Source organism: Notechis scutatus, chromosome 1 (assembly GCF_049901735.1).
Source record: "Notechis scutatus isolate UNSWTSFEM ecotype Mainland chromosome 1, rNotScu1.2, whole genome shotgun sequence".
Classification (NCBI taxonomy): domain Eukaryota; kingdom Metazoa; phylum Chordata; class Lepidosauria; order Squamata; family Elapidae; genus Notechis; species Notechis scutatus.
This window is the reverse complement of record NC_142009.1, coordinates 258,872,503-258,896,441: the sequence shown is the minus strand read 5'-3', so window position 1 is coordinate 258,896,441 and position 23,939 is coordinate 258,872,503. Positions and strand designations below refer to the sequence as shown.

Genomic DNA, 23,939 nt, shown 5'->3' with positions numbered 1-23,939 from the left:
ATAAGTGAAAAATATGGTTTTGTACAAAGTGCAAATAATTATGTATGCATATTTTACCTTGGTATATTCTCATCAACAGTTGCACAACCATAAAGGAACACGATAATTCCCACAATAGAAGCTGGAATGAGCATTTGTGTATAAACTCCCAGCCAGGCAAAATATAGTCCAATCTTTTCACCAAAGTACTTCCTGAAATAAATTATATGAAGAAAACACTGTATAATGTATCATGGCAAACGTAGCATGGCTAAATTTATGAATTAGACAGCAGGGCTGACTTTGAATGAGGAAATAAATCCTGTTGATTAGCCAAAATGCATTTCCTCTTGGAGAATTCATGTCCACATGCCATTTGGAACAGGTCCAGGACAAAAACACCAAGTAAATACTCCACTCTTGCTTATTAAGTAGCTTTACCTTTCTGTTTCAATAGTTATACTTGGCACTGTTTCGTAGAGGGAACCAGAAGCATACTCACTTTGTGAAACTTGGGACAGGAAAAAAATGGATATTGGTTTAATGGTCCCATAAACAACCTTTCTGATCTTGTGCTATGAATGACTTTATAAGTGATAGCCATCACCTTGAATTGTATCTGGAAGCCTATTGGGAATTAGCACCACTTGCAAAGCTATGGTGTTACATGGGTGTACTTTAGTGTATCCATTATTACATGAGCTGCTGCATTCCAAATTAATTGTGACTTCCACATAGTCTTTATTAGTAGAGCAAAAGTCTGCAGACTTTTGAAACTGGGAAACTGGGAAAGAGCTATCTGCAATTCTAGACACTTACTGTTGTCCAGTGTATACTAAGCATCCTGAACTTGGTATCTTCCAGTTGTGTTGGGAAAACTAGCCTGGAATTTTCTGACCAGAAGATTCAATACATTTAGAGACCATTAAATTCAGGAGAGTTTGTATAGACCACAATGTTCTAGATCAGTATTTCTCAGATTTGACAATTATAGGATATGTGGACTTCAACTTCCAGAATCTCCCCATCAGCATGAAGTCTGCACATCTTAAAGTTGCCAAGTTTAAGAAACACTGTTCTAGATGGGTCAATGGTTTGATTCAATATAAAACAAACCGTTATGGCAGAGGCTCCCAAGCTTCTTCAGTTCATAGTATCTTTTAATATCTTGGTAATAGTTTCATCCCTACACCAAAAGAAATACTTAACAGTTCTGTTTGTTAAGGAGTTACTATAGGTCCAAATTTAAAGTACCACATGGAAGTGCCCTGGTACATTTGCTATGGAAGTTGCTTTTTAATGAAATTCAAGAAAAAAATTCCAAAGTAAATAAACAATATTATTTAATAGCAAGGGTTATAAGGGAAAGTACCCTCCACAGAAAATAGGTGAAATTTTTTGAGACACGTATTGTTCTGGAAACATGAGAACTATTCATATTGGAATTGGTTTATAATATCGCTTTGAAATTATTTTTACCTGATTTTGTTTCCAACTAAGATCCATGCATTTTAGTATATTTGTTAAAGAAGCAAAAAACAAAACAAAAACAAACAAATGAACAACCTCCCCCCAAATCCACCCCAAACTGCACTGTTAAAATGGTTTAAAATCATTGCTTGGTAAATCTGGGGGAAAACAGAGGACTATAGTATGACCAGTGCAATATGAAATTTTATCCTAAACTTAAATATGCTTTATTTTTTGGGGATCTGTTTTTCAGAGGCCACTTTTCATAAGCCGATGACTAGCTATATGAAAGTCACAGCTTTCTGAATACTGTAGCAGGCTACAACTGTTACCCAAAAGCTGTAATCTGCTACTATTAATGCACATATACAAACACATAATAAGTATTTAAAGTAAGAGACAAGTAAGGAGTTATCACTGTTTCTTACCTGACTAAGTCAATTGGTTGATATTTATAAAATACTCCATAACTTGCCCATTCTTCACACAGGAGCTAGAAAAGAAATTTAAACAGAAAATGAAAACTGGAAACAAGTAATTTCTTATTTCAATTCTACTGCTTAGTTCTCAATGTCTTAGTGTCATTATATTTTAATTTTTTATGTTCCACCAATATATTCAGCTTGCATTAAAAATTGATTATGTCTGTGGTTTGGCTCATGGTCATATTCTTGTATTCGTTTATAGAAAAACTAATAAACAGAGAGTAGTGAGATGCAACTGGGGTACTAAAGCTGGGATTGCTAAGAAAGCCAATACCAGAAAAACTCTTAATAGATGTGGATGATGTGTTCATTCTTTTATTCATGAATCTTTATGATGCAGAATATATGCAGTTACTAAGCTAATGTGAGATCCAGTTTGTTGTAGTGGTTAAGAACACCAGGCGAGAAACTAGGAGATCATGAGTTCTATTCCTTCTTCGGCATGAAACCTTGGGTCAGTTACTTTCTCTCAGCTCTAGGAAACAGGCGCTAACCACTTCTGAAAAACTTTGACAAAATCTTGCCGAGAGATTAAATTAGATTAAGGTGTTACTTTGCTATTCACTTTCTTTGCTTTTCTTCAGTGCATAGTCATAAAAAGAAGACAATAAGCCATATATTTAGAATGTTTCTGACATTACATTAACTATTCATGATTAAATACATCCAGTAAAATAATTTAAGATAACGTTATTTTTCAGAGGCTACAGAAAGTCTTAATTTTACATTAGGATGGATACCTCTATTTAAAAAAGTGAGGATGTGGCAGGGCAGTTCTGAACTTAGATCAAAGGTTCTTTCAGGGATAACTACCTCCAATCCTTCTTCAGAGCTTATTGTCGGAATTTTATATGCCACTAAATAACTTTTGAATTCTGATCTGGGGCCAATATGCTTAACTCTAGATTCAATAACTCATACATTTTGAAAAATCCTTTTTATTTTTAGAACTGGTTTCATTTAAACATTTGTACTGATAACAATATGCATGTTGGACTATTCATCCACCAGCAACTCTATTTTCATTCACAGCATACTTTCATGACAGCTGAACTGAATTTTTTATACTATGGAAAATGGTGTAAGATGCTATTAACAACTCAAATATGAAAAGTCCCTGAATGATGAATACATCATGGGAAAACAAGAATGGAAAAGGAATGTGATGAATTTTCTGGGAGATGGTGGTAGTGAAAGTGACTAGGGATTAGGAGCCTAAAAGGTGATTGTGATTATATGAAATCTTGCACCTAATGGAGCTGTACATGTTTTGATGCCTCTTGGAACATGTGCAAATGAAGCTGTTGCATGAAATGGTCCAAGTCTGCATTGTTCCCCCATTTGATGATGTAGCTAACCATGAGATCAGAAATACACATGGTCACATAATTAAGTTAAAACCCCTCTGGACTGAGGTGGAATAGAAAATGATCCCCTCCCCAATGAAATTCTATAATAGTAAGGTGGCCAAGCTTTTTTTAAAAAAAATAATAATCCAGAACCATTTGTTCTTTAGCATAAAAACAGATACATTTGTATTGAAATATGATTTTCCTAAAGCTCTCTAGTAGATCCAGATATCTACCTTCTTATCTGAGTGCTTTACAATCTGAGCTTATTTTATTGTAATAAGATGGCAGGTGTTCCCGATGTTGTTTTTCTATTGTGCATCTCTCCACCATCCTGCAATTTCCCTGGGTACCTGCCTTTCCTTGGAATTGAACACCAGGTAGCGGATTGCTGTAGAGATAATTATATAGTGCAAAACAGGACACCCATTTGCACCACTTATCCACACAGAACTAAATCAAGTGATAGCACTCTACACTTTACTTATCAGGATTTGCCTTGGAAAACAAAAACAAAATCCATTTCTTTTCCATTAGTATTGATAAAAACGGCAGCAAAAAGAAGCACGTTTAGTGCAGAACTATATTTTCTTAAAATAAAAATGTAATGTTATTGCTAGCTTTCGTAACACAAATAATCAATTGTATGAGGGGCCACTATTTCATATAAGGATGATACTGTTGTGTTAATTACCATGACAGGAGAAGTGGCCTTAAGTTACTTGAGTTTTGTTTAATATACCAATCTCCAACATTTCTACTATTAAAATGGTTTCTTTTTGCATTTCCCATCCACTTATTATGTGATTGACAGTATGTATGTGCAGAATATGTCAAGTTTGACGACTGAAGCTTCCAGGAAGTGTGCAACTGGAAATAGATAACTAGGTTTTCATAAAAGCTTTGGCTACTCAACTTGGATATTGCTTATTGTCCAAATATTAGGGGAGTTATTATTGCACCTCTTAGTAAATACAACCAGATACACAAGCTCTAAGAGAAACAATTATGTGCCTGCAGCACTTCAACCTTTTAAAACCAAATTGATAAGTCTTGCTGTATAGCATATGGAGTTCTGCTAATTAACAGTGCTATGCCAGAAACAGTTCAGTGCAAATTCCTGAGGTCTCTGCTCTGAGTTCCTCTTATTGTTGCAAATGCACTTCTTTAGATCTTGGACTTTCACTTAAAAGTTCTGTCTTAAACAAACCTATCCAATTTGTACTAATAGACCAATTAGTTCTAATCCAACTTGTACTAACAGACCAATTAGTTCTAATCCAACTTGTACTAATAGACCAATACAATTCCCCACAGAAGAAGTAAGTAACATCCAGCGCAGTCTGTTATGTGCTTATCCTCACAATCCTTATCTATGCTGAGCTTAGCCAAAACCTGGAGTAAGATCAACCAGAGAATGTTTATAACGTCAACATCATGCCCATTGTTCTCTGATGCTATAAATTAATTTATGTGTTTGTATACTTATTTCATGAAGCTTAGTTTAAATCACATTTCCTTGTGTGTGTGTGTGTGTGTTTGTGTGTGTATCATGTTGATCCATTTGATTTAAATATATATATGAGATATATTTGATATATATTTTACATATTGATATAATGATAGCTGTCTTCCAGTAGCTGAGGAGCAGTCAAGAGGGTTGATTGCACCAGAAGACAAGACAAGAAGCAACAGGTAGAAACTCATTAAAGAGAGATCCAACCTGGGACTAAGGAGAAATTTCCTGAAAGTGAAAGCAATTAACCAGTGGAATAGCCAGCCTTCTGGTATTGTGAATGGCCATCACTGGTTTTCAAGAAAAGATTGGATATTGTGTGGGATGGTATAAAAAATCCTGCCTAGCCCTATGATATAATTCTAAATGATATACAAAGGGATAGATTCACAATAAGCCTAGCACCTTTACTACTATGAGTTCAGGTAATCCCTTTCACCACATTCTTTTAGATATGCTTGTGTCGTTACAGAGGTGGGTACTCACAGTCTTACTTAAGTGCTCTGCCTTCAATGGTATTCACTGGGAGATTCAATAATATTCCTATTCAAAATGATTATGTGAAAATTGAGACAGTTGCATGCACCCCTTTGAAAAGTCAGTCCTTGAGGGATGGAGCTAATATATCCTCACCTCTCAAATTATCATAGTATCAAACTAGTCACGACAGGCAACTATGTGATTCCTATTAAATACCCAATATTGTGAAGTCTCTAAGAAAGTGACCAAATTCTTGCCACAACAGTGGCAGTCAGAACCTGTTGGAGCTGAACAGAGGCCTATTTAGTTTTTGCTGTGAATAAGTGTATATGACTGCATATTGATTTTCCTTTCTTGTTTTTTTGATCTGCGATTGTAAATTCTTCAATAAATCATATCTGCCTCTATCAACAGAGGACGTCCTGTCACAGCTACTACAAGAATTTAAAAGAGCACTTCTAAATACCTCTGCCTTTCTATAAAATATTGGCAACTGTCTATATCACAACACATGATTCTTAAAGTTGACACTTGAACATGCTTCTGTTCCCCTATATCAACTTACTTTTCTGTCATTTGGCTCAACATATTCACCTTCATAATCACCCTTTAAGAAAAGAAAAATGATGTTATTCCACAAGGAATACCCAAATCTGGAATATATTTTATTTGCATCTAGCAATCCTTCCCACAAAAAATGTAATAATGATCCAAAGGTTCAGAATCAGTGAACAATATATTTCATTCTAAATTTTCTGATTGAGTAGATATACTGTATCCCTAAGAACCTAAGATTTGTGTTATGAAAATGTAAGTTATTTTTTAAAGTTTGTGTTAACATTCATTTTTCAAGCATGACATTGACTAAATTGTCACTTTTAAACAAAACATTTTATTTATTTGCTTATTTATTTATTTAAATTATAATACTGCCCATCTCCCTTATAAGGTGACTCTGGATTTTAATATTATGATCATAAACATCCATCATAGAAATGTATATTATTCATGACTAAGAATCTACCAGAATTGAGAACTACCTGCACTTTTATATTGTATTTTGTATATAAAAAGTCACCAAAGAGTGCCATGCATGCAAAAACATAAACATCATTTAATATGTAACTAGAATAAAAAATAAATTGAATGGTTAATATATTTTCCTATTCTATCCATCATCCAAATCTTTATAAGCATAAAAAGATATTAGATATAGTTAAATCAGAAGATAGATAGGTAAGTAGAATATATACTTCTTGAAGGCAGAAAATCAAAGTGAGTATTTGCTGAGTTGGTTATTTGCTGAATTGACTGTATAGCTCTATTTCATGAAAAATGAAAAGAAATTCAGTTTGGGACTAAACCCATAACAAGTTGGCAGATTCTTAAACAAACTGCTAATTTTTAATCTAAATGTACAGCTGGCTGGCTCATGAAATACTGAAGATGTTTAGCATAGTGTCATTCATATCTAATGCATAAGGGATTCTTGTTATCGTGTTCTAGAAACACAAAATATATTTCAAGACTACTTACATCATGCAAGGGATATGCAGCACTGTAAACATTATTGGCAAGTAGACTGGTGATCCCTGAAAAAACAAGAAGAAATAACCTACTTATATTACCACAACTGAATTCTCTCAAGTAATTCCCTCACTTTCCATCTGTGGAGATTTCCCTCTCAAAACTTCAATAATTTTATTAAAGAATGAATCTTGGCCCATTTCATTTGATTCCATATCTTTTAACTGTATGGACTATAAAGTGGATTGATATCAAGAAAAGGAAATTTATAGAGAATCAGAAATCATGATTTTCAAATCAAGACAGGAAGCCAATGAACTTCAAATTAATCAGTATAATAACTTACCTACCTTGAATCTTTAAATTGGATTTGAAAAGCAAGGCCACAGATTTGGAAGGGTAGCAAAAGGCGAGATTGTAAGAAAGAGAAAGCTTGGATTGATCATTGGGGACAGGACGCATCCCCACGCACATCCTCATGCAAACCATACACACACACTCACACAGAGAGTTTTAAAATCAGATTTAAGCTTGATTAGAGAAGCTATTTGGAAAGCCTTTGGAAAGGCCTTGGCATCATACTTACCATATTTATCACATTTTCGTCTTTTATTTAAAAGGGTAGTGTCCTTCTTTCTTCCCTCTCCTTTCCCTGTTTACACATTTGTCTATTAGTTATATAATTGAGCAATTACAATGCTTGTGCAATGGGAGACTCTGGGAAATGTATATAATTCCTTCAGAGGAATCATCTTTAGTTTGGAATTAAATAATGTCAGAGTATATTGATTAGACACACTGGGAGATGCTGAGATTTTGTAGTGAATGAAGAATGTACTTTGATAAAGCTGATCATAGTCCAGCTGTCTATACATTTTTGAAACCTATATTTTATTCCCAAATGTGTTTTTTTTTTTCATTACAGCAGCCAACATTAAAGTAGCAGCTTTCTAATATGGGAATCCTAACAAACTTTGAAGGGATTATGTTACCTAAGAATATACGCTTGAGGTTCCTGATATCCTATTTTGAACACTGGCTTTAATCTAATCAGTAAAACATACAAAAAATAAAAAAAATTAAACAAAGCACTGGGCAGGAATACAAAAGGGTATACCATTGTTTGTTAAATAGTATTTTGAGAAAATGTTTTCAGTTTCCTTAAAAACCAAAATTTATCTTAACAAACAGGTTACTTCACTATAATAATTATTTCTTCTTAATGCAACATTATAACATTTCCAGTTGTATTTTGTGCTAGTTTCCCATTGATTATTGTTGCCAAATGTTCTGGAAGGCATTTATGTGCAATGGTTGGTTTTCTCCTGATAATAATCTAACAATTGGGATATTTCCACAAAGAGTTTACTAGGAATACCAAAACTTTGCCTTTGCTTTTTAAAAAAGTGAAATGATCAGTGCAACTGATTTTGATATTATTTAGAGAATTGCAATAAAAAAAGGAGAACTTATGCATGTACAAGTTAGTCTATTATCAATATTAGCAGCAACCTTGATGAATTTCCCTCTCTAAATCATCTGCCAATATATAGTTGTAATATTTAAAATGGCAAAGTCAAACAGAACTCCCTGGTCATGAAATAATCAGTTTTATTTTCTCAAGCATTTTAGTATATTCTTCTATTTGTGGCTCTAAGTGGCAAATTTAAAACTGGTTCTCTAAAATGACAAAGATTAGCTGCTTCACTTTTAAATGGGGTAATTCTCAGAAGCCTAGATCCTATTGTAAAAAAAAAAAAAATTGAAAAGCCAACCCTGCTCATTTGTTAAACATCATGAGCATAACAACACTACCTGCAGCACCCAGAAGCTGTAACTAAATTCTTCCATGGAGCCTTAAAAGCTTGAAACTATACACCGATATTTTGACTAGAGATTGGCCAAGTACCAACAACAGTCCAAACAAATGGCAGGAAACATTTGTTGGTATAGTATAATTTTCCTCTTTCACTACTGAAGCTGCTGGTTCATTCATTTGAGGGGAAAATATTAATTATTTGAAAACAGAATCCTGGAGGTGTCTTAGGTCAGTTTGGAGATAATGAGCTTCAGAGACCACATTTCACATCCATACATTTTACAGTATCTTGATGCATTCAAAGTAACTTATCATTTTTTCTAACTAATAATTCCTATTATTATTTATGTTAACAGACTGCAAGCATTCACAGTTTTTGATATAAATACATTCCAGGAGATGTAAGATCCATTTACATGCAATCTACTTTGTTAAAATTAGGGGTTTTCCTATATACATATCTGGTGAAAGGAGGTCCTTTATTAATGTAACCATGCCTATTAACTTAGCTTATAAATTATAATCATAATCACAAACTGCTTGGTAAATGCTAGGAAACAGCTTTCTGCTAAGAACTCCTTGATCTTGATTTTTTCATGCTGCAGAAAATATCCTTTTTCAAAGATACCATCCAAGATTTAAAAAGTGTGGGTTGATTCCCATATTCAACAGGTTCAGTAAATGACTGCAATGATATCAGAAAGTGATCTACTACACTCCATAACTCAAAATACACTTCCTGGTCTGTGTAGTATTTGGATATAATCCAAAAAATCTGGAGACCATCCGGTTGAGAAATGGTATCCTAGATGAACCAAACTACTTCAACACATGCCTGTAGCAATCCATGATATGTGTAAAATGTAATTTGGAACATATGTAGACACACCTGTCAGAAAATAGAGGAACAATCTCCTTTTCTTTAACTGCATGGTAGAAAAACTGTTTGGCTTAAGGTGCTCTCAACAAGTACACACATTTGGCCCTTTGAATCTAAATTGCTGTACAGCCCTTTGCCTCCAATTCATTAACAATTTTATAATTTTATTGCAATAAATCAACACCACAGTAGAGAGCCTAGTTGATCTAGTGTATGGGTATCAAACTCGCAGCATCACATTGCCACCATGTGAAGTTTTGCAATGTTTTTCCCCTTCACGGAGTGAGATGGGCGTGACGCATCTGGCCTGTTTGCTACCAGTTTGACACCCCTGATCTAGTGTTAAACCACCAGGCTAGAAAACAGGAGATTGGGAGTTCAAGTCCCACCTTAGCCATGAAAGCCAGGTTGGGTGACTTTGGGCAACCCTCTCTCAGCTGAACCCACCTCACAAAGTTATTGTGGGGAAAACAGGAGGCGAAAGGTGTGTTGGATATATTTGCTGCTTTTAGTTATTTGTCAAAATAATAAAGAAGGGATCCAAATAAATACAATTTTTAAAAAATCAACTCTACAGCTTCCCTTAATGATGTATCTAATGTCATATGCATTTATGCACAGACATGTCTCTAGGTATTTCCTGCAAAGTGTTCACAGCAGCTTACTATGGAAGAAAAACTGCCAAACACACAGAAAATCAGAATGTAATGCCTTGAAATTATGAAATTAATTACTCAGCAAATGTAAATAATGGTTCGTGCTAGGGCTGATTAGTGCTTCAGGTGTGGGGTAAAGGATACAGCTATCCTGACCTTATTTTAAAAAAATATTGTTGTGAAAATTATGTTTTATGAAAAGCTTTGGATTCAAAGAGAAAAATGCCTTCCGGCATGCATGAGTACAAATGCAGCATCTTTTTACAACTGTTTAAACCAAAAGTAACATCTACTGGGATCACACTAAAGCTGAAGAGGGCAGTCACCCAGCCTCAGGAAAAGTTGCGCCTCTTTTAAGGAGCTACAGACAGGTTCCACAAGTTCTTAAATGCCTTTTGCTTTGAATCTGAAGCGTTGCATAGTCTTCATTTTCACAACAGTACACTGAATTAAAAACACTGTTTAATGGGGCCACATAATTAATGAACTCTTTAGAATGCAAGGAATAGAGCTGACACAATGTTCTTGAATGAGATGTAAATATTGTATATGATTTAATTCAGCATGTGTGCTCAGATTTAAGATTTTTCTTTGCTAATTCATTATGTCCTTAGTTTAAAAGATTTTTTTAAATTATAGTTCTTTTTATGATAAACAATAAACTGTCCCATAATATATTTTAAGGATCAGTCCATTTATATCCAAATACACAAGTAGCAGTGATATGTTGATGACATGACATACTTTACACCAGAATTGATACAATCAACTTGATTTGCCTTTAGTTTTCAAAAAACAGTGAATTGCTGGTGTTTTTTTTTTTTGCCAATACATGTATTTATATATGAATAGCATTAATTCAATTTCCCTTTTTGAAGTAAATTCTTTACTGATAAAGAGCTCGTTTACAAAGTGCAAATTAAAATAACGTAATACTGAAATTTAAAAAGAAAAGTCACATACTGAAACTAAATTACAGTCCCCAAATCTGGGTTGCAAAAATCCAAAAAGCCAATATATTAGAATAAATGCCTCTTTGCTTCCATCAGGTAGATTTTTTATAGGTTAGATCTAGAAGCTTTCCCCATACTTTCTAGGGTTAGGGAAGACAAATGACATTTGCTTCTAAGTAAACATGGAAAGGAATACAATACATGTATTTTATATGACAGAAACAAATCCAACAATCTTTGGCATTGATTCTCATAAATAAAATTTATATTAACAGACATCTGTAAGCAATGATTATATCTATAAGAAATTGTTTTATTTATCAACATCTTGTATATATGTTATGAGCTAAAATCATTTCACAAAACATCTTTAAGCAGGTCATCTACTGCATATTGCATCCAGCTTTTTATGTAAAGGTGTAAAACTTACAATCTCTTAAAATACAACCTAAAAACATTCTGAAAGCTAGACTAATTTGAAATTAAATAAATTTTCTTACCCATGCTATATTTTGCTTTGGTGCATGTAGTTCTTTTCAGTATTTCATAAACCTATAGGGAAAATGTTTAATAAACATTAGAGAACAAGTAGCTGCTTTGGAAATGGGAAATAAAATAATACTGAACAAATGCAATTCTGAAGCAAGCAAAATATTAAAAATGTAAAATTCCTATTATGAAAAACAATTATTTTGTACAACTTTGAGAAATACCATTATTATAAGCTATTCCTTTTTTCCTAGGGTTAGAATGTTACGATGTTTCCACAGTATCAATAAATAATTAAATGGGTTGCTATTTGATTATTATTAGATTACTTGCTCATATTGCAGAAGCATCCTATTAACATTTGAAATAATTTTAAACATTGCTGTGACTTTTACATCTGACTATAGGTTTCAGGGGCTAATAGTGCTTGTCTCAACACATAATGCAAACATCACCTATTTATCAATTAGATTTAATGCTAATGTTGGGTGGAGTAATATGTTTCCTTCATTCATTTGTATTCATTCAGTTGGGCTACAAAAATCAAAATAATCAAAGAGATTTAGAAAACTCTAACTATGGTACCGTATTTGCCGGCGTATAAGGCGACTTTTTTGCCCTGAAAAACATGCCTCCAAGTGGGGGGGTCGTCTTATACGCCGGGAGGACTCCGACTCCCACTTCGAGCTTGAGTTGCAGGCGGGAGGGAGGCTGGGGGGGAAGCGGTGTGTTTGTGTGTGTGTGTGTGTGTGTGTGTGTGTGTGTGTGGCGGGTGTCACTCGCCACGCGCTGCGCAACCTTTCCCCTCTTCCTTCCTTAGCGGTGTGGGGAGGAGAGGATTCGAAGATCCTCACGTGCGGCGTACTTTTCTTTTTCTTTTTTTCTTTTTGCACGCAGATTTTGCATGCGGGCAGCTGTAGGTTAAGGATGGGGGAGCCCCCGGGTGGGTTATCAGGTTTTACGGTGCTTTCAACATGTGCGAACGGTGGGAGAGCGGAGAAGAGAGCGAGCGAGCGCCCGCTGTGTGAAATCCTGCCGTCAAAGCAACACTGGGGAGGCAGGGTATAAATTTACCAGGTTAATGTAGCAATGGTGATTAATGCCCAGAACATTGTTTGCGGGTATTGGGGTGTGTGTGTGTGTGTGGTGGTGGTGAGGAGAGGTTGTCCTTTGAATGCAGAAAAGTAGGTGTGACCTTGTGTAGGAAAATAAAGAGATCCTTTTTAGCGTGTTTGGCTTCTTTGCCTCCCTCGTTCGTTTTGACGTGGAGATAATGGCCTTCGGGCGGGAGGGGAAGAAACGGTAGCTGGATCATTTCAAATTTCACTTACTCTCCTGCCTCACTTCAATATGTCTGAGCGACTCCAGATACTGGAAGACTTTTGAATGAAAGTGTTACCTCCATTTTTTTTTTAAAGAGGGCCACTTGGGGAAAAAAAAAGATTCTAAGGAATTCCTTGTTTCTTGATTAAAGAGAAGGCATTGAATATACTGTTCCTTGGCAGCCTTTTCAGTGTCCGGGTTTTTGGTGTGTGTGTGTGTGTGAGAGAGAGAGAGAGAGAGAGAGAGAGATCAGCTGTATTGAGAAGAGAACGTTTCCTGTGTTCTCATTTTATTTACAACATATTTTACGCTTAATGGTAAGCAATGAAAAATATTTTTAAAACTCATTTCTAAACTCCATAGCTATTTGCATATTCTTGGTTCAAAATTGGATTAGCTCATTTCAAAATTGTCCAAAGCAGAAAAGTGCGTCAAAAAAAAAAAAAAAGTGCAAAAGTGGAAGGTGTGTGGAAGAGGGGGTAGTCTTATACGGCGAGTATATAACAAACTCTATATTTTGAGTGGAAATGTTGGGGGGTCGTCTTATACGCCCAGTCGTCTTATACGCCGGCAAATACGGTAGTTCAGATTTTTGCAGCCCAACTGCTGCATTTCTGCAACTACATTTTACTCCCCTTCTTTGCAAACATTGTTAGTTAAACAGATGGGACACTAGAAAAATTATTTCCAAAGAAAATTGAAATAATTTCAGAAATATCTATTTTGGGGGAGGTTAGACAATCCAAGTCGCTAGCTTTTGCATCAGCAGTGAAGTCTGTCCTGCAGAAAGTCTGCCACATTCATTAGCATCTTTGTGATAAACAATTACAAGAAAGAAAATTTATATCAGTATCACCTCATTTTGTTCCGTATAAATGTAGATAATATAACCAGGAAATGCCGTGTTTTTTAAAACTAGGCACAGCAAATTGAATCAAATATGCATTGGTCAAGTGTCTGTAAAAAAAAACAGTCTGTAATGACTGTTTTCAATATAAATGAAAGTATTGACTAATAAGATACAATTGGTACAAGCCCCACACGACATATATAATTCATTCATATATTTATGATTGCAACTCTTCTGAAAGGAAGATTTAAATTATTATAAAACATCAAAACCTTTCCAATCTAATGAGTCACAAAGTGACATATATAATCTCCAGGGCTTAAAAACAATGTCACGTCTTTTTTCTATTTTGTTTTCCTTAATTAAGTCTTATTTGTTAAATGGATGGTACACAGCTGTATTCCCAAGTCATGGAAACCAATTAAAAAAAACTTACCACCTTTCCTCACTTTTCTAATTTGCGGGGAGGGGGGAGCATTCTGGACCAAAAAGAATACTGACAGAATAATCCAACTAATAGTTCAGAAAACAATGGATAGGATTGCAGTTCACAGAGATTTTTTTGGAATGCAGAGTTGTAAAAAAAATTGTATGAAATTGAACAATTAAAAACAACTTTATAAATGTTAACATGTGGCATTAGACAGTGGGGAAAGTGTATTCTTATTAGGTCATTTGCAAGCTATCTCTCTTATATCCTTCTGGGCTGTGAGTATGATTGTCAATTGTAGATTGACTGTACAGTTGTACAACCTGTGATTGTACTTCAAAATATCTCAGTAGCAACACTTTGTCCATCTTCAACTTTCTATTTCTTAAGAAATTAAAATAACACATTCACAATTTCTTTCCTTTTCCTTCCCTTCCTGAAATTTATAAGCTAGCCCTTGATGTATCTCAGAAGGTTTTCTGAGTTAAATGAAATAAAATCTATGTAGAAATAATTGTGTCTTCCCCAATGTGGAAAGATATATGGAAAAATCAATTCTCATACATTATATATGATAAAAACAGTCATTCATTAGCAATATAAACTCTTCATAGCTAAACTAAAAAAAACCTTTTTAAACATAGTTTTTAATAAAATACATTTGTTAATAGTATTAGCTGGCTTGTTTAGTCAAAATAAATGGGAAGAAAACAGGGGACAAAACAAACCAGCAATAGAATATTCTGTTCTTCAGATAAGAAAAGTGAGAGTTGGAAGCAGAATTTATTATGGTATTTGGTATAAGATTACTGATGACAGTTTAGCATATGGAAGAAGATACAGGAAGTACAAAAGGCAATAACATTCCTCATGCAATTTATACAGACTCCTTAGTGCTATAAAACTGACAAAAGGAATCTACTACAAGCTGAATACTAATCCATAGCAACTTTGCTCTGGGTATTGGAGCTTCTTCATAATGCAAATGTTCCAGTTAAACATAAACTATATCACTTTAAAGCAAGATACACCACATGCTGAGAAAGAGCCAGACTGCTACTAAATCTGGCATCCCTTCAGAGCTATTCTCCAGGGCATTTAAAAGTTGATGTTGGCCTATACCAAGTAGGAACTGTCAATTTTTTTTTGGTTCTCAACAAGTGGAGAGAAGTCAACATATGAGGCAAGCATTCCTAATTTTTTCTTGTATCTTCTTCAGAAAAAAATATCTGGGTTCTGAAAAATTATTTTTGGTAAAAGAATTACTGTTGAAGCTGTTTATGAAATCCTTTTGCATATTAAACAGTCCCATTCAAGTCAAAAATTGATTTGCCCCACAACTGAAAAACCAGTAGGCCCGGGATGGGGAACCTTTTATGGCTCACTCAGGAATTCTGGGAGTTGAAGTCAGGGGTGGGATTCAAAAATTTTAATAACTGGTTCTGTGGGCGTGGCTTAGATGGTGGGCGTGGCTTGGTGGTCATGTGACTGGGTGGACATGGCTTGGTAGTCATGTTATTGGCTGGGTGTGGCCAACTCAATATCACTCACATCGAGGCACACATCTCCTCATCTAGCCTTTCATGACTGTGGGGATGCTGCAACAGTCATAAGTGTGAAAAATGGTCATAAGTCACTTTTTGCAGTGCCATTGTAACTTTGAATGGTCACTCCACACAAGCAAAGTACCAGCAAAGGAGGGGAAAAAAACTCCAGAGACATTCCTGAGACAGGAAGTCTAGTCCTGCCAAGAATGTAATAAGGGTTAACGGAGAGGCAGTTTCTGTAAGCAACACCAGAATGTTTCCTTCCTGACTTCCTTACAGGATTAGGCCAGTAATTTCTGCTAACAACCGGTTCTCCGAACTGCTTAGATTGTTAACAACCGGTTCTAGAGAATAGGTGCGAACTGATAGAATCCCACCCCTGGTTGAAGTCCATAAGTGATAGAAGAGCCAAGTTTCCCTACCCCTGCCCTAGAGGACTGTCATCATTAGCTAATCAGAAGCCTGCCTTCATAGTTAATGCTTAACTACAACCTTAAGAGGCAAGCTCAAACCAAAGTTAGATTCTAGCTAGTCATTTTTTAATTGTCAGTGTGTCTTCAGCCATTATACAAAGCTATTAATTAACAAACCGTTACATCATTTGTGTCATGGAATGACAGCCAATGGCAACAATCCATATCTATATCACCAAGAGGAGAGTTTCTATACATCCAGTTCCATGACTATCTAAGTTTATTACTGATTAACATTACAAATTCTGCTTGGAACTACTTTTCTATGCATAGAAAATTATTCCATTGAATTATTCCTTTTTCAGGGAGTGAAAACTTTCAGGGAGTGATTTATACGATGATGTGTTTGATAGCATTTGTTACTTTATATTTCACACTAATTCAACCTAGAGAAATGGAGTTGAATTTGTTTAATATGTACAGTGTACTAAACTATTTTTCTGCAACATACTGTGACATCGTATTAGGCAAAATGCAAAACAGCTGTATTACATTGAACTAACAATATTTCTATATACAGCTTTAAGAGATGAGAAAGCAGGGAAGACCGCTCTCCTTTACCTTCCTATTCTGTTGGGAACCATAAGCTCTTAATTGGAGCAGCCTTCACTTATGTTACAGGATTTTTTGTGAAGAAAACTAAGTTTTTCAGTTGTGGGAATTATTTGTATTAGCAGAACTAGTAGACACTTTCCTACTATCTTGAAGTTCCTTCAGATGTCCTCAGAATTTATTCCCAAAGTCTTCCCAATTCTCTAGAACTGACTTTGGTGGCACCTACAATGGGAAAAGTGGAAAAGAAAGCTTTCCTGCGTGAGCAGCTATGCGCATTCAGGCATACTTTAGTCCTAGATATTTATCCTGCTTTATGACATCAACATGTTTTGCAACATTTCCCAGTGATATATTGCATGTTTATATATTAATAAAATGTCTTAAGACATTTTAAAAATCAATTATTCACCATTACCTTTTCTTCATTTTTCTGGTTTCTAAAAAAATATTTGTTTTGGATTTTTGTGTAATTATTATTATTTTGTTTTGTTTTTTTGTATTATCATATATGTTTGAATTGATTATTTTTCTTTTTTTAAGATTAAAAAAATAAAATATGTATTTTTACGTTGACATAGATATGCAGAACATTTTCTGAATCGAGAATCATAATGCAAAAGAATAGCGGCCTGAGACAAGAACTCAATTTTATTTTATTTCATTTACATTTAATTAACATTAAACAGTTTTACTCTATACTCACATATTTAATGAGTTTCCTCTTCTACCACATTAAAAATTAAGATATGGAGAGATGCATGAGTCAGATTATTCACTTCTGATGTAGATTTTTCATATAGTGAATTATATAGAAATAATGAAAGCAGCTAAAGAGGAATACTATCTTACTCTAATATTTTATAAATACTATGGTACTTACTATGGTACTCCTAGTTTTGCTATCAAAAAAGGAGTCTTTATCAGAGAGGTCAAACCTGTGATAGTAGAGAAGGAAAAGAAAAAATTTTAAAAAAAAATGTAAAGCAATATACAACAGAATCATATTATTTGGTCAAAACTTTACTTCAACAAGTCTTCAGAAAGTTGCTACTCTTCTTTTGAAGAAGAGTTCGAAAGTTTCAGCTATTAACATATACCCAACACATTGCATGTAGAATGTTATGTTCAATATCAACTACTCTTGCTGCTTTCATAGACTTGTGGCTTGAGCCTACAATTCTGAAATGGCTCTCTGCTGATGATCATATCAAAACATTGCTTTTCAAGAAAAAATGTACAGTAGAATCATAAGGGGGTACCCTGTAATTACATTCCTATTACTAAAAGTCATATTCAACTGAGAAATATCATGTAATGATTGCTAAACTGAATACTGTCACATGGAGACCAAATTAGAATATAAAAAATGTCCTGCTGGATCAAATCACTGATCCATCTAGTCCAGCAGTCAATTTTTATAATGCCCAACATCTGCACAAGGAAGCCCACTAGTCTCCCAGTGGAAGTTCATATACTTTAATTCACTGCATGTTGTTTTTCCTTGTAATACAACTTTTATTAACTTTTATCAGATTGCTTTTCTCATGATTTGTATTGTATTCTGCTTGTGGTAAAGAGATTACAAGGCAGACTTGGCCATAGAATGTGATGCCGCTTAGATGCTTTCTCCCTTGAACCACTTTTGGGAAAGTATGGCATACATCCCAATGGATTTTTAATAAAGAAAAAGTAGCCACATAAGACATCTACCATTCTTTTATTAGTCATAGCTTTGGGAATCCAACTATTTGTTGCATCAAGCTTTTTTATGTCTTTAGAAGTAAGCCTGATTGGATTCAGTTGGCTTATTTCCCAATCAGTCAGGACAGAACTACAGCCTGAAACTGGAATCCTACATCTGTTTACTTGGGGGCATTGCTTGAACTCAGTGGGATTTAACTTGCACATGGGTGTAGGATTATTTTGTAAGTCCCTAAGGAAATTCATCATGACAAAAATCTTCCATGAGTTAGGCAAGATCCTGTTTATTTGGGGAAAAAATGATAAATTTAGTGCAAATTGTATTCAAACACAAGCCTACACATTTCTATTAATATTCACATATTTGAGCCTAGTGCTATTCCCAGGGGTCAATTCTGTTTGTTGTAAATGACATTAACTAAAACCAATGAACTTTAGCTTACAAGTGTTGCTTCTCCCTTGAGAAAGGATAGGAAAGTCGTTTCACTGTCTGATGCTTATGTTCTGCCACTTTAGGTTGAATGGGTTCTGTTATTTTTTGGATTACAGAATTGATCTTTTTCAAAAGTCCATGAGGTTGATGAATTTGATACACCTAAGGATTTAAAAAAAAATCTTCATTTAAATCATTTGTAGAACATATCATGTCTTTAAAAAAATTAAAACGTTTACTCAGGATAATTAAAATTATGGGTAGTGGTGTCCAAATGTTGAAATGAAAGGTCAAGTAAAGCTAGGACCATAGGAATATGAATTGTATGCAATCATGGCTCTAATAATGACAGAATGGGCTTCAATAACAGAAATTAGATGATAATTTCCATATTATATAAACTTTCAGTAAGCAAAGAAAAAAAGGAAAAAAAGAAAAGCAAATTTTTGTATATAATATATCCCCTATTACATTATACAAAATTCTACTTCCAGCACCTTGTCCTTGCTAATTTGGATCATATTACTTTCATTTTTCTGGCCAAGGAGACTCAATTCCTTCTGATCTCCTTAATTCAGATTTTCTATAAATGATGGACGGGTTACTTTAAATTTGGAAATATAATTAAAATAAATAACATGTTAAATAGAACTTGATCAGATACTGTTACAAAATTCAAGCCTAATGTTTAATTTTAGTTTTACTTAAAATAAATTACTTTGTACTATAAGGCTGTCTCTTCTTCCATTAGAGATATTTCCCTGCAGAGTCTGGATTCTGCACTTAGTATGTCATTAAATATTGATCCATTTCTCAATTTTGCACCCTGAACAGGTACAGACACATCTTTCAAAAGCTTAATATTCAATCATATAATATTCCATGGTGACAATGGGCTTTTAGAATTGTACTTCAAATATTCATTAGAAATTAAAGCTAGATTCTACTAATTCTTTTATGCTTGTAATTCACATATCCATGTCTATGTATAGAATCATAATTTCACCATAATATAGCCATTAAAATAATTCAACTTCTCAAACTTTCTGTAACAAGAGAAGTATTTGACTGAAAACACAGAAATAATCTCGTTTATATAGACCTACATTAAAATTTCCACAGTAGAGACACAGACCAGAATGTTTTAAACAACAGTTTGTTGTGCCTACTGCTCAGACTCAGATGTAACCCAGACTCACAGGAAAATGTCTCCAATGGAGGAAGAAACAGCGTTAGAGAACAAAGTAATTTATTTTAAGCAAAACTAAAATTAAACATTAGGCTTGAATTTTGTAACTAACTGTATATGATCAAGTTCTATTTATCATGTTATTTATTTTAATTATATTTCCAAATTTAAAGTAACACAAAGCTGTAATAGACAGTTTCACTCATTACACTAAACCCCAAACCTATTAGGTTTGAACTAGAGAGTTAAGTAAACTCACTGAAATCAATGGGATTTAAATAATGATACGTTAGTCATGAATTCAGTAAATTTATTATTACTATGATGATCCATCCTATCCTCTCACAGGATCCTTAGAATTGTAGTCTCATAAACTATGTCTAGGAAAGAAGAAATTTAGCAAAGTTAAGCCATACACAGATTTATGTCTGTAGAATAGCTAATGGCCTTGTTTGCTTTAGTTTGGTCATATTTTTTAAAATCTACTTCATTTAGTATGTAGAAATTTCTTTTTCTTGAGATTTTTCTCAAGCAATGAATTGCCATTCTAAAGATTGTCTTGCTGAGCATCTGACATAAAATTTAACATTTTTGACAACACATATGCACGTTGAAGGCAATAGTGCTTTTATCTGTGGTGTAAGATCAGAAAAAAAAAAAGATAACACTCATTTAATTGTCGAAGACTCTTGGCTACCTTGTATTTCCCAAATATTTTAGACTATTATTCTACAGTATAAATCATATCCAATATGGTTAATAGTCAGAGAAAATTCTAGTTGCACATTGTTAATATCAGTGAAATTAGTATTCTAGGATGGGCTGAGTAGGGTGGCTGATGGCAATAGAAAAAAACCTGTAACTGAATCAAAACAGGCAGCCTCTCTTATGCATGATTTTTAGAAAGACATGTGATAAATATTTATAAGATTAACTACAAAATGGCACCACCTATGTCTACATATCTTTTAAGGAACACATTTCTGCAGTGCAGTGCAATTAACATGCATAAACATTTATATCTTGCAGCATTACAATTCATACATTGCTCTATAAATTGTGTCACAAACTGTACCAAGAGTTTTAGTTAAATATTCTGCTTCTCTTACAGGCAGACAATTTTAATTTATGAAGAGTCTATGAAAAGAAGTTAATGTCATGTCATTTAATTGTTTAGACCTCCTGATGTTAAAGAATATTAAAACTAACCTTTTTTGTAGGCATCTTCAGTTTCATAAACTCTGCTTCGCGGCATAAAACATTCCAAGGAGCATGAATTTTTATAAATCCAAGACCATGAATTTTTGTCTTTAAAAAACAGACAGAAAAATAAACATTTAAACCAAATAAACACACAATGCCATTTGTTCAATTTCATTTATATTGCCCTGCAAGTTTTTCTTCTTTAAAAGGAGAACATAATGATTATAGGGCAAATAAAAGAAGGCTGATGGAAGATATATAGACCAGTTAAAACATTTTGGTGGAAGTAAACACAACTCAGTTTAAATAATATGCCTTAAATAAAGCTCTAGAAATCAAGACTAACATTAAATGGTACTCTTTTCAAATGAAATACTGCTACTATAAAAAGTTATTGACCTAAATCTATCAGTTGAACATGGCAATATGACAATTCACCAGAAACAGTTGGCTACAATTTATTACTCATTTACCCTTTTCAGAGGTCCCACTCATTGTAATTGTGAAATTTCAAACTAATTAATATCTTCAAATTCCTTGTCTAATTGACAAGATCATTGTTTTAATATTAATTATTTCAGATACATCAGACCCTCTTATCATTCAAAGTATTAGTGCTAATGGATTTCCTGGGCCATCCAGATTTTCTTTTTTAAGACAATTTTCCAAAGTCTGTGCAAGTTAACCCTTCTAAGACAGGGGTTCCCAACCTGGGGTGCTCGCACCCCCTGGGGGTGCGAGACAATATCCCAGGGGGTGCGAGAAAAGTCCAGGTAAATAAAAGGATATTGGCTATATGTTGGCATTTTTATTTATTATTTATTTCAGGGGGTGCGAGGTTCGAGTGAAATTTCTTTAGGGGTGCAGGGCGAAAAAAAGGTTGGGAACCACTGTTCTAAGAAGAAAAGTTCCAGAGCTAAGATCTCTTCTGTCTTTGATTTAATTGCCATTATTGCTGTGCTGGTTTATACAAGCATAAAAGCTTGTTTTCATATTGCTGCTCTGAACACCTGCTTACAAGAAATACATTACTCAAGAGACATAAGTAGCTGCCAATCTCAATATGGCAGAGCTTCAAAAACATGTAAGGTATTAGCTTACTTCATGGAGGAGAATTTAATTAATTTAATATATGCTTTCCTTGAAACAAGCTTTTACTTTTATCCAATATTAAGGTCAGCAATAAGGTTTCAGTGACAGCCAACCACACAATTGCAAGAAATTATTTTGCCACATATGCCATTTTATCTTCCTGTGAACATCACCAGACATTTGTTTATGTTTTTGATGTTACATGTTGCTGATTAGTGTCTTACCATATAATTTGATTCATGCTTACTTGGAAGACAGTCTCACTGAATTCAATGGCTTAATTCAATCTTATAGATTCAGACTTATACTCAAGAAGTTACTAAAGGATTATAGTACTGAACTCTAAATGCTCTAAGTTTTTCCTGGGATTAGGTCCTATGGAATACAGTAGGACTTACATTGAAATATATATTCAGTTGTACAACTGGTATATCAAATGCCTTCAAATAAACTATTTATTTAACTCATATAAATTGTAGTTAACTACACAATTAACACTGTGCAGTTCCAATTATACACCAAAACTAAAAAAAGTCATAATACATTACTAAAGATGACTGCTCATACGTTACACTGAATTCACTGAAGATTCTTTCTATGTAAGCATTTATAAAATAATGCAACTTTATAAATAATCTCTTAATGTTATATTCAAAGAAGTAGGTTATTTCTTTTTAAACTATTCTTATAATTATTTATTTATTAAATATTATTAGTATTGCCTTCAAGTCAAGTTTTGACTCCTAGTAACTGCCTGGATAAATCTCTGCATTTTTCTTAACAAGTTTTTACAAAAGTGGTTTTTCACATTCCTGGGCTGTGAGAGTGATTTACATAGGGTCTGGACTGATTATAAAAAAGGTTTTGATTCATTGATTAATTGTTATACTGTTGGGCCATCATATGTTTGGAAACAACTGATATCAATAAAAAATTAGAATGTTTATAGAAAAAGTAATGGAACAGTGAAAGCCAGAATTGGTGGTTGGAAGTGAAAAAGACAGGCTTGTCAACATTAGGAGAATGTCTTCTATGGTGACATATTACCACCCTTTTTATTTGCTATGATCCCACTTTCACTGATTTTGAGAAAAACAAATATTGGTCAAAAATGCTAATAAAATCTCACATTTGTTTTACATAGATGATCTGAAACTTTATGGAAAAGCAGAAACTGAAATACAGTTATTAATGAACATTATAAGACTTTTTAGCACAATGGTATTTGGCCTAGAGAAATGTGCAGTAGCAATAAATAGAGGTAAAATCACAAATACAAATATAAATTAAATGAATGGCTAAATCATCAGGAGCCATCAGGATGGAGACTACAAGTATCTGGGCCATTTACAGTTGGATAACATCAAGCATGCACGAGTTAAAAATGTGATTAGTAAAAGATACATCCAAAAAATAAGAACATTGCTAAAGACAAAATTAAATGATGGAAACACCTTCAAAGCTTTTAATTAATGTATTTATTTAAACATTTATATAGCTGCCCATTTTATACCAAACTCTGGGCAGCTCCCAATCAAGA

The 23,939-nt window shown here is 34.0% G+C and overlaps 1 protein-coding gene across 14 annotated transcripts in view; it reads right to left on the bottom strand.

Annotated features, from left to right (window-relative positions):
* Positions 1-23,939, bottom strand: part of ANO1 (anoctamin 1) — a 147,313-nt gene that overhangs the window by 47,069 nt on the left and 76,305 nt on the right. For 11 of the 14 annotated variants that reach the window (XM_087951137.1, XM_087951139.1, XM_087951136.1 and 8 more), the window contains 9 exons: positions 21,314-21,412; positions 18,926-19,077; positions 17,662-17,716; positions 11,615-11,666; positions 7,393-7,458; positions 6,816-6,871; positions 5,845-5,886; positions 1,878-1,942; positions 58-192 (listed from right to left, as the gene is read on the bottom strand). In XM_087951137.1, the coding sequence (XP_087807263.1) occupies positions 58-192; positions 1,878-1,942; positions 5,845-5,886; positions 6,816-6,871; positions 7,393-7,458; positions 11,615-11,666; positions 17,662-17,716; positions 18,926-19,077; positions 21,314-21,412 (722 nt within the window). The remainder of the gene's footprint in view (positions 1-57; positions 193-1,877; positions 1,943-5,844; positions 5,887-6,815; positions 6,872-7,392; positions 7,459-11,614; positions 11,667-17,661; positions 17,717-18,925; positions 19,078-21,313; positions 21,413-23,939) is intronic. The other 3 variants (XM_087951146.1, XM_087951141.1, XM_087951147.1) reach the window with 1 other exon arrangement.